General features: G+C 33.4%; 2 protein-coding genes across 2 annotated transcripts; one reads left to right on the top strand and one right to left on the bottom strand.

Moving 5' to 3' along the window:
• Window positions 1-1,080: 1,080 nt before the first annotated feature.
• On the bottom strand, window positions 1,081-5,218 carry LOC130730187 (serpin-ZX-like). Its single transcript, XM_057582130.1, has 3 exons — window positions 3,674-5,218; window positions 3,324-3,376; window positions 1,081-1,376 (listed from the first exon to the last, which is right to left on the bottom strand). Exons 1-3 carry the CDS (start codon window positions 4,871-4,873, stop codon window positions 1,361-1,363), a joined length of 1,269 nt encoding a protein of 422 aa, XP_057438113.1. The 5' UTR covers window positions 4,874-5,218; the 3' UTR covers window positions 1,081-1,360.
• Window positions 5,219-11,419: 6,201 nt separating this feature from the next.
• On the top strand, window positions 11,420-11,872 carry LOC130723837 (uncharacterized). The gene has a single exon (XM_057574978.1). It carries the CDS (start codon window positions 11,420-11,422, stop codon window positions 11,870-11,872), a length of 453 nt encoding a protein of 150 aa, XP_057430961.1.
• The last annotated feature ends 622 nt before the right edge of the window (window positions 11,873-12,494 follow it).

The raw sequence follows: 12,494 nt of genomic DNA, 5'->3' as shown, positions 1-12,494 counted from the left end.
AAAATTATTTTTATTAAAAGATAGATGTACATGAGAACACCCCTCTCTTGAAAAATAGGGGCTAAATCAGTACAAGAATGTCCCGTGCATCCTTGCCAATTCATTAAACATTTTGGTGCTTAAAACAACTTATGCCTGAGCATCATTAAAACATTTCTAGGAAAAACCAAGTGAGAAAAACCCTAAGGAAGGAAAAAGAGTACTCAAAACACAAGCAACAACCAAAATGTCAATAACAATAACAAATACATAACCTCAGGCTGCCATAAAATTTTCTACAATAATTAAAAATACTTAACACATTTTTTTATTTATAATTAAAAAATTTAATTTTAATTTAGTTAAACTACAATAATTTTTATATAATGTTAAAAAATATTGTAAGTAAACCCGTGCAACGCACGGGTATAATTTCTTGTTATGTGTATTTCTCCCATCATATTTATTTAAAACGTTGCATATATTTAATACATATGAAGAGAAGTAAACACAAAACGCCACATGATGACACATGAAAAAATCTAAATCAAAGAGAAATAATAAAAGAAAACGTGTTGCTTTAAGAACATTTAATACCTCTAAAACAAAACAAAATGTGTTGGTAAATTTTGTGGTACCTAGAATTTCTTTTGGGTATGGTACCCCATGTGATATTTTAAATTATAATTTTGTTGAAAAAATGCGAATGGATCTATTATTGCAATTCTAAAAAGGTTAATAATCGACTTAATGAATTAAAAACTTAGACTTTTAAAGCTTGTTTATGTTATATAATACACAATATGAAAAATACAATTTTTAGTTCAACTCGTAATTCAGAGAGATAATATAAATTCCTTTCATGTTAAGATCTTTTTCCTTCATGCTCCACCCATATTAAACCTAAATATTCCTCCATCCTCTTCCTCTAAGTTTGAATTGTATGTTTTCTATTGCTTTATATCATTTTAGGGTACCACGTGTTGATATGAATTAAGGTATCACAGCAAGCACCAAAAGTGGTTTATAGGTCATGGATGATGCACTTCACCATAAATGAAAACCAAGTACATCATAATGACTAAAATTTAAAAGATAACATTTTCATAATATTTAATTAATATATAATTTAATTTTCTAGTAATTCATAAGACCTACAACATAATTTAAGTTTCTAGTAATTCATACGACGGACAACATAATTTAAGTAAGGAACATACCAACAACTTCTAGTACAGTTTTAGATAACTTAAGCTCTTTAAGCATTTAAAGAATAAAAGTACTAGGAATATAAAATTATCAGTGCACAATTTCTCCTCCATGGTCGTCATTTGAATCATCTTTACTTGACCGCTTCCTCTTAGGTGGAACCTAAGGCGTATCATTTTCTAATACGGCTGAAAAAAAAGGAAAATGACATGCTACAGATTAGAAGCCAGTCACAATAGGAAGGAAAAAGTTGAAACATTACCAAGAAAAAAAGCTTCACACAGGTTCTCTAACATAACAAATAAGGATATACAAAATGCAGTTGTATTTGAGTTAGAGGGTATATATTTGAGCGTATCAAATGAAAACTAATGTTATTGTAAGAAATGAGAACTAACAATATTAGCCATTGGATTAAATTGAAAAGCCAAGATTAAAACGTCACTTAAGTAGGTCGCTTGATGTACTCTCATTCTCCCTGTAGGAGCGAAATCTGAACTGCAATATTCAGCCACCTACATAGCTAGTTAGCTACTGTCACCTGAGCAATGCCAACAATTGTTTCACATGCTTCAGCAGCAGATTCTCAGGCTTCTCTTTCTGCTTCCTCTGTAGAACCTACTAATCTTGGTATGATTTCTACAGTTTATTCCTCTCATGCTTCTTCCCACTAGTTGCTAGACTCAGGTGCTTCTTCACAAATATCTTGTACCTTAGCACCTTTCATCACTCACACACCTTTAACCAATAGATTTGTTCTTTTGCCAACTAAAGTGCATGTGCCTGTTTTAGAAATTGGAACTGTGCAATTAGGATCAAAGCTTCTTCTTTATGATGTCCTTTACATTCCATCATTTACTATTAACCTGATATCAGTGAGTTACTTACTCAGTCAATCGACTTGTCCAATTCTTTCCTTGTTCAGGATCCTCAATCTCAGACGATTGGCAGAGGTAGTGTGCCAAAAGGCCTCTACTACTTTGATACTGCTTCTGAAATAGCTTCTTCTACAGTTCTACTATTTCTAATGCTGTTCTTATAGTTTCTGAATCAAAAAATACTGCCAACTATTTTTAGACAAAGTTATGACTTATGAGGCTCCTTAGCAATAAACTGAGTTTTTCAATTCCTTCTAGTTATAATTCTCATTCTTGTACTGTTTGTTCTTTATCAAAACTCAGAAGATTGCCCTTTCTAATAACATGTCTTCTTTACAATTTGATTTAGTCCATTGTGATGTTTGGGGGCCATATTCTCCTTGCACATATGATGGTCATAAATATTTTCTGTCCATCGTTGATGGTTGTACCCGATTTACTTGGTTAATCTTGCTTAAATCTAAGTCAAAGGCCTGCTATTTGCATTCACAGATTTTTTGACATGATCAAAACACAGTTTAAGGGATGTCAGTTACACAGTTAGGTTGTAAGAGATGACAGTTAGGACTGCCGGGAATGGTAGTCAGTTTGTTGAGTGAAGAACACTCCATGGACGTGTGTCTCTCTGTGTGTTTATATATATATATGATATATATATATATATATATATATATATATATTCTTTCATTGAATAGCATACATTTTCTACATACTCGTACTCTTAAGTCTTAACAGTTTGATTGAGAATTTGAGAAGCAAAATCAACAACATACTTACCATAAACATCCTCATAAACTTTTCCTACATCATAGTTAGGCTTATGCTACCAATAGGTCCAATACAAAAAAGGATTGAAGACATCAAAGGATGGGACTTCAAATAGGATAAGAACGGGCTTTCTCTTTCTATGCCTCTGCGTTTATGATACTCTTCTTGTGTTCTGTTATATTTCTTTGATGCTCGATTTGTACAATCCAGTGTTTATAAAAGGATTCATCCCCTTTTTCTTTAGGGTTTAGGCCCTAATATAATAAAAAAAACACTACCACAATATCTAAAAATATGTATGGTAATGAGCAAAACAAGATTTGTCCAATCAAATAGCTTTAAAAGAACAGACTGAAACACTACACAACAACAAAAATTCAACACACACTACTATAATTAGTCATTTCTAAACTATTCCGCTACAGCACAATAAAGAAAATCATGAACAGTCCTAATCCCAAAATGCAATCATATATTCATATTGCTAACCTTGACCGGCGTAGCTCTGTTGTTATTGAACGCTTGCGTGCGGGAATTTTTTTCTGATCAAGAAGAGGAAAGGGTGGTCAGCTACAAAGTCTATGCTAGCTGGTATAGGAGATCAACATTGTGGTCTCCAATTAAATTAAATTTTTCTTAACAATTTAGTGACAATTGAGAAACTTATGTTTATGCGAACAGTAACACTAGCACGATATTAAAAAATGTAGTAACGAACAAAACAGTCCAGACACTAATATAATTAGTCCTTCCTCCTCCACCGTTTTAAACTATTCCCTTACAGCATAATAAAGAATATCATAAACATTCCTAATAAATTAGACATTGAGAGTGCTAACCTTGACCGGTGCTCCTTCAAGAGGATTGAGCACTTGCCCAACGAAGAGTATTGTTCCGGTGAAATCTTCTCTGATCAAGAAGAGGAAGGGGTGGTCAGCTACGAAGTATGTACCCAAGAAACCACCTAGTCGTTTCCGCCCACTCACAACCGTGGCCGATGTTGCTTCAGTGCCTTTTTCACCTACTTGAATGAAAGATTTGTGAAATATGTTTTCCACGTACAATTTATCCGAAAGAGAATTGACATCCACCATTTTTCCAAAATTGGCATCCTGATGCGAGAAAGGTGAAACCACTCCAAACTCCTTGAGCACATTAGAAGCTTGAAATGTGAAAGAAATTTTGAATCTTGGAATCCTGAAGTCAGATACTGGCACTTCTTGGAGAGGAATCTTGTCTTTGAAGAAAGCAGGTTCTGAAGACAGCTTTTGAACTAAAGCTGAAAGTCCATCCTTTTTATCTGGAAGAAGAATGCACATGGAGAAGCTGCGTTTTGTGTCGCTACCTTGTTTATAAGGAAGACGGAGGATTTGGAAACCATCAAAAGCGGTAATATACTGCGTGCGCTTCCAGGTTCTCATGAAGGGAACAACGACAGAGGTGCCATTAAGGAGGCGAAAACGATATGTTGATGTTATACCATCAAACATGTGTTTCCACTCAGCCTTGAAGAGCAGTGCATTGGCAAAGATAAGCTTGGTTAAGCCGGTTACCGCCCCGGGAGGAAGAATCTGTGTAATAAGGCCATCAGTCTCTTTTTCAATCCATGAATTCACTTCTCTGTGTACCTCGGTGGTCTGAAAATCAAGTGCAGTTAGAGTGGCCTTGTAATGAGTGGCCACAAGTTGTTTAAAACGATGGGAAAGGGAAAGCGAATCATCGGCCCAAATTCCATTGGCAAAACAGAGATGATGTGAACCATCAGTATCAGCATCAGCAGCAGCGTCGGAGATTAACACAGGGAAGATGACCTGAGAGAAGAAGGTGGTGAGATCGTCGATGGAGTCAAATCGGAGGAAGGAGAGTAACTCGTCGAGTGTACGGTCTTTTGAACCAGCGGCCATGACGCTAAGAGCAGCTTGGAGAGAGAAGGGGGAAAACACTATGTTCTTCCCCTGATAATCTGCTTTTGAGAATAAATGCTTCGTCAAGCCCAGAGCAACGTCCATTGATTTTGATTTTGATTTTTCGAGCTCCATTGTTGATTGATTTTCCGAGAGAGAAGGATAACACAAACCCTAATTTTGATTGATTTTCCGAGAGAGAAGGATAACACAAACCCTAATTTTAATTTTCGATGGATCTGTGAATGCTGTGTTGTGTTGGGTCTATTATCCCCAGGAAATATCCGAATCTATCTATCTATCTCACGCTTAAAGGAGACACCGACATATTGACCAACCTGTTTTAGTCGATGATGGGTCAAGAATTCATTGAATAAAGATGGCCCAAAGGCCTAGCCCTCAAGAGGGGGATTACAACCAGTCCATTAGAGGAAAAGAAAATGCAGGTATGTTTGGTGGATAGGATAAGTAGAGAAAATAAATTTGTTGTCGGGTGTCCAAATCTATGACTCCCTTCGTCACAAGCAAGGCTCCTCTGCTCTTTTCTTATTTCATCAAGCCACTGTTGCAAAGTGGGGGTTGCTTCCTCCCGAAAGTTTGCCAACTTCCGCTCAAAAAAATATGCACAAAGCTTGTAATCTGCATCATTAGAGTTAAGTTAACAATTCATGATATGACGATTCAAGTTGCAGAAAACATATACCTAGTGAGATCAGGTCGTGTTTTAACGTCGTGTTATTGAATTTGTGGTTGAAGTTGCTAGGCAATGTGTCGAATGTAGTAGATTTATTATAATTCATGGACAACTAGTTTGTTAGAAGTCCCACATTGGCTAGAGATAGAGCCAAGATAAGCTTTATAAGGGTAGTGCAAACCTCAACTCTTAAGCTAGCTTTTGTGGTTGAGTATAGGCATCCCAATTTCTAATATAGTTTGACACCATATTTATCTACAAGTTCCATATGATGCAGCAATATTAACTTATGGTGCAGCCCTTGTTTATGATTTTTAGATAATTCTATAAATCTCTATAAAATCTATATTTTTGGAAAGCTTACATAAAGAGCTATCATATGAAAAATATTTAGATTTTTAGTCCACGTAATCAGTTCCCAGAAAATTCGTGAACATCAACCTTAGACATCTGTTCAAAAAAAAAAAACCTTAGACATGAACTTCTTGCACAAGTGGACATGATTTGAGAACTCGGTTGAGGAGTTGTACATATTATTTTTGAATTATACCAGTTGCGTAAAATGATTTTGATGAACTAGATACAGTCATGTGTTGAGATTGAGATATTTTTCAGATTAGAATGTGATTGTGATCACAATATAAAGTATGTATATTTTGTTGATATAAAATGGGTGTCTTAATGTTAATCTTAATAATATATAAGACTCATCTATCAAAGTAAGCTTTTAATTTATCTATATTGTTAATTTTTCATTGATCCATATTAATGACTCAATAAATTTAAAAAATAAAAAAATAAAGATAAAAACCGAGAAGCATGTGTCTATTTTAATAGTGTTTTACTTTTAAACTTTTTAATAGTGTTTAAGACACTAACGGGTTCGATCCCCTCTGAGGTAAAAAAATAAAAACATTTGTGGTCAGAAACATCACTACCGTATTCCGAGCCAGATTAGTCACGTGGGGCTTCTTTCCCTCGTGGAGACTGATGGCCAAATGACAAAAAAAAAAGACACTAACGATGAAATGGTAAGAAAATATAGGACAAAATTATTTGTACCCTCCCTATTTACTATCCACACCATCCTTTTTTTTAATTTCAAAAATACCACCAACATAGAAAATATACAAAATAGTAAAAAAAATACTCTCCCAACCTCACATTCTTCTTCCTTCTTCCTCTTCCACTCTCACTTTCCGTCCCTATTTCATCTTCTAAATTAACACATCACACATCTTAAAGGTATTTGAAGCTCCAAATCAGTGTAAAAGATAAATGGGTGAGATCAAGAGAAGAATATAAGCTCAAAATAGGTATGATTTTGGGATTTTTACTGTTTTTTCGCGTAAATCTTGGTAGAATATATGGGTCTGGTTCGATCTGACATTTAAACTGCGGACGTTTTATTGCTACCGCTACTTAAATAGAGGTAATGTCCGCTATCTAAGTAGTTGTAGCTTCCGCTATCTTAGTAGTGGAGGTTACCGTAATTTAAATTACAGATTGTGCTGCAGGTTGCAGGTTCTGGTTTTGGTGTTTGACTTGGTGAAATTTGTTGTCTATTAGGAGCTTCCTTTGCTTCTTCTTCTTCCTCATTCGTTCTTCAAATTCCTTTGTTTCTTTCATGTTCCTTTCTATCTTGAAGGAGAGACGAAGATGGTTCTCAGATTTTGGAAGAGGAGAATGTAACGTGAACCAATGAGAGAGGAAGATGGTGAGGGAGTAGGTTAATTGAATCAATTTTTTTTTAATTGAATCAGTTTTTTTTTAATTGAATCAGTTTTTTTTTTAAAATTAGGGGTATAATTGTATTTTTGCTTTAAAGGGGATGGTGGGGATAGTATAGAAGGAGGGTACAAATGGTTTTGGCCGAAAATATATGTTGACAATTATAAATGAAATAAATGTACAATTAATCAAGAGTATTACCTCCTAAATTTCCTCCAAAGGCTCCAACAGATCGAACATTAATAAGTTTAAATTTTTTTTTTGAACGTAACTTTTTTACTTTTCTCATTTTTTCAAACTTACTTCAAAATCTCATAATAATTAGGCCAACAACATCTATATCTATCTATATATATTAGAAAAGAACAACTTCTAGCATGACGTGTCGCTCCCACAGGCCAAGTTAGTGACGTGTCGCTCCCAGATTAATTCTCACCTAATATTTTACACGTCAGCTCTTTCTCCTTAGCCCCACTTGCCACATGTGCCCTGATTTTTCCTTACCTTATTTCTCTTTAACAACTAAACCTAATGCTTTTCACCAGAACACCATAATAAAATTAAGAAATAAACAACTTAAATCCTAATCAAATCTAAAATTTAAAAATGTATTGAATAAAGATAGATAAAAACTACCAAGTCTAGCAAATCACAATAAAAACTCATAAAATCCTGAATTAATTAAAAATCCAAAAATTTAAGAAAATTTAATTAATATACTCTAAAAGTAAATCTAAAATAAAATAAAGTATTTTCTGGATTTAAAATAAATAATAAGATAAATTAAAATAAAATTAAGAAATAAACAACCTAAATCTCAATCAAATCTAATATTAAAAATGGTATTAAATAAAGATAGATAAAAACTAACAAAATCTAGCAAATCACAATAAAAACTCATAAAATCCCGAATTAATAAAAAATTCGAAAATTCAATAAAAATTAATCAATATATTCTAAAAATAAATTTAAAATAAATTAAAAGACCAAATATTATATTTTAAAATAATATCAATCAGTTATTTGTTTTCATATTGTAATTGCATGGACTATTGTAATCTGAAGGGCTGTTTGCATTTTCTGAACTTTATGGTATATTGTTCCATTTTTTCTCTGTTAAATTTAATCACTTCCTTAAAACTGCTTAAGCTCATTAATTCACTGCCATTTATTTTCCTGTTTGACAGAAGTAAGAAGCACCTTCAAGTGTGACAAAAAAGAAGGTTGCAGTTGCAAAGCAGTACATAGAAAATCATTATAAGAAGCTGATGAAAGACCTGCAAGAGAGAAAGGACCTGTATCGGTATGTTCAATTTATATTTGGGTTATAATTGTCAGTATGTGACTGATGAGTATTATAACATGTTAAGTAGTTGTTTAACATACTTATAGACATCTCCTAACATGATTAAAATTATAGTTGTTATTCTTATAGCTGTTTCAATTATATTGCTAAAATTAAGTGCATAAAATATTTGCTGAAACCGAAAGTTTATGTAGTTTAGAATATTAAATTTATTCTAATATCTAAAATCTTTAACAAATCTAATCTAAAATCTATACTTTTTATGTAGTTTCCAGCAAATCTATAGTAATATATTTGCTTTAGATTTTAGATTAGATACAAAAAGTAATATAAATTCTATAAATTCGTTTTCCAGCATATTAGATTTAAAAAGTTTAGAAACAGATTAGATTTGTTTCCAGAATATCAACAAAATCTATAGATTTAAAATTTTCAAATTAGCCAAAATAGATTTGTTTTGGCTGATTTATAAGATTTATATATATAGTTAAATCTATAAGATTTTGTTTCTACATAAAATGTATCAGTATGAAATTTATAAGATTTTGTTTCTAAAAGTTGTTGTTGTTTGTATTTAGGTATAATTTTCAATTGATATGTTTGAAATTTCAAATAAAATCCAATCAGATTACAACCATTCTAAATCATCTCTTCTCCTTGATAGATATTTTTTTTAAAAGATTTGATCTTTTTATTCTAAGATACTACATCAGCCATATTCTCCCCTATATATACCCATCAAACTATCATTCTAAATCATCTCTTCTCCTTTTGATAAATTGCACTATTAGCTTATTTCATTGTCCCTTAACCTAAAACTTACGATGGCCAATACCCCTGCAATAGGTTACAAATCTGATGTTTTGATGCCCAAAAGCTACTTACATAAGCTTTTCCCCATGATTGAATTTCTAATAAAATCAATTGTAGAAGAATTTACAAACATGCACGTAGTTTCCCAAATTGCTCACACACTTTAGCTATTTTGAACGTGTTGCAGATACGTGGAAATCGAGATAGAGTATGGGGTTCCTGTATCAGTGAACGGGAAGAGGCTTTCACCAGGAAACTTGGTTGCCAAGCTGAATGAGATCGGCGGAAGATTGGGATAAAGCTCCTAATCACAAGAAATATTTTGCTGATGAGATGTAATGCTGATTTGTGGTGATGAAAGTGGCTCCCTTGGCTGTGGAATTGGTACACTTATTGATTGTTGTGATCCTTCATTGCCAGAAGTTCCTGAGGAGGATTGGTTCTGTCCAAAGTGCAGTAGCAACCAAAACTGCTCAAACAATCCAGCTAAAAAGAAAAAGGGTGCACTGTCTTTATCTAAGAGTAAGTGATATTCATTCTCCCGATTTAATCTGTCACCGCATGCATTTTTGAGATTTGAAGAATGTGTTAGTATAACCTGAAACATGTTCAAGATTGTATTATTGATTTGGTTTGGTTTCATGTTTCAGTTGTCAATATGGAGAAAGGTGTAAGTTTGTACATGCAGTCCAAACACAGAGAAAACCTAACGTTCATGGATTTGTCTGTGACATGATATATAATTCCTGCTGCATTATTACCTTTATATTAAGTTCTGAACTGTGCAAAATTTGGGTTATCACTCAAATTCAAGAGAGAAATTCATGGAGGTAGGCTGTAGAAGATTTTGCTTATATGGTTTCTGCAGGGAACAATCGGAAATGCACTGAGATATTTGTTTTGGGACAATATACTTGGTCGTAAAGGTGAGCATCAATATTTAAAGGCTGCTCTTTCTATTGCACCGCTCTTGCTTAAAGGTGTTGGTTCCTATCATCTTTAAGTCTTAGAATTGATAGTGTCTAATATTTCTTTCACTAAGTTCATGATAGACTTTTATCTAATGGTGTAGAAGAAGTTGTGCTATGTTTTTTTTCACAATTTCTTGAGCAATTTTGGGGAATAGAAATAAAGTTTTGTTTCAGATTATCAAACTTCGTGGGATATTCACTTCAAAATTGATATCATGCTATTGTCCTTCATTGAAAAATTTAGAATTAAGAATCATAACACCAACATTATATCAAAGTTATGGTAAAATTAATTTCAATTCAATGTGTACATACATTGCAATGCATGGCTGTTATAATGTGATTTTCCCCTCTCCCCTTCAAGGCTTACCAGTTTACTGCCTGCATTTTTGTTTGACTCTAACAACTGATAGATGTAACATCTGGATGTGATTTGTATCGATGGAGCTCAAATCTTCGGCAATCTTAACAGTAATTTACTTAAAACACCTATTTTAGATACTATGTATAATTTTCTTTCTAGGATGCATGGATAAATTTTTTTATGAATCCAAGTAGGGGAAAAATAGCACTTACTGATCTTGAGAGTTTTGGGGACCGGCTTCTATTAACTAGCCTGTATGTTGTTTCTGGCCAGTGGTGAAAGATTGAGAAGTTCAAGAAGATTCTGAAGAAGGGGGGAAATTCAGAAAACTTCATGGATTGAGCTGGGTATATATGTATAATAATACCATATGCATGTAAATGATTCTTTTCGGCTGGAGGTCCCTTTTTTACTTTGCCACATTATTTAGGTAGATAGGCCATGAGTTTGCATTGTGAATATTTGGTCAATTTTTGTGGTTTGACACTTTGACTGAATCTGGTGTGCTGTTAGTGAGGCATAAAGCCAAATTTTAAATATGAACTTGGTGTTTCCTACATGTTATAGTTTTAAATGTACGAGAGATTTTTGTTTTTAAGTCCAAGTCATACATTACTTTAAACACTTATGTTTGATCTAATCATTTTGTTACAAATGTTTACAACATTTCTATAAAAAAATGTTTATTTAAATAATTTAATGAGCTGATATATTTATGAAATTTGATAATTATTTATCTGAATTGCTGACAAACTCATAATGAGTGGAATTTAATATTTTGGGAATTCCAAACCACATACTAATGTTGAAAGTTGGAGTTCCGATCATGCTTCTGCGAAACATAGACCAAGCGGCTGGTCTGTGTAATGGGATCCGGTTGAGAGTTACTCATCTTACTCAGTATATAATTGTTGTGACTGTTTTATCAAGAATCAGGCAGGGTAAAAGTAAAACTGAGTACATTCTGAGGATAACCTTAACGCCTTTTGACTCTGGTCTTCCCTTCCAATTCTCTCGAAGGCAATTCCCGATGACTTTATGCTTCACGATGACTATAAACAAGAGTCAAGGCCAGTCCCTTTCTCATGTCGGTTTGTACCTTCTGAGGCCTGTGTTTACTCATGGAAAGTTGTATGTCGCTCTCTCAAGGGTGAAGTCTAGAAAAGGGCTTAAGGTGCTTATTGTGGATGAGCAAAGGGTAGTTTCGAGCTCCACGCGCAATGTTGTCTACAAAGAAGTTTTTGAGAACGTGTGAGCGGAAATTGACGCGCATAATCACGCTCACTGCAGAGTAACTCGGCTACTGTTTATTAGAGACCGTAAAACCGTGCCCTTATATGTTTTGGAGAATTTGAGGTTTCGTTCACCAATCTTCTTATTAGTTAATCAGTCGTTTGCTTCGCATTTCAAACACTTCTATTTCATCTTTATTTATTATTTATTCAACCGAATGAATTTCAAACAAGTGATTCAATTTAAGACTTTTCCGCCACTATGCTCAGCGTATCAGACACTTCAATTTCATCCGTTGTTTAATATATTTTAAATAATCAACGTATTGACCCACGTATAAAAAAAAACGTATTGATTGATGTATCAAATACGATAAATTCGTCCCCTTATATGTTTTGTACAATTTAAGATTTCGTTAACCAATCTTTTTATTAGTTAATCAATCGTATACTTCGCATTTCAGACTCTTATATTTCATCTTTGTTTATTATATTTTAAAAATTAAACGTATTAATTTACGTATAAAATACGACATACTTATTCCCCGTGCATCGCACGGGTAAAAAAACACTAGAATCAAACATAAAAACTACATCAATCATGTCATAACAAATATAGCTTGAGATTTGGTTAACAATTTTTTT

Source organism: Lotus japonicus, chromosome 1, assembly GCF_012489685.1.
Source record: "Lotus japonicus ecotype B-129 chromosome 1, LjGifu_v1.2".
NCBI lineage: Eukaryota > Viridiplantae > Streptophyta > Magnoliopsida > Fabales > Fabaceae > Lotus > Lotus japonicus.
The sequence above is the reverse complement of the archived record's forward strand: the minus strand, read 5'-3'. Positions and strand labels throughout refer to the sequence as shown.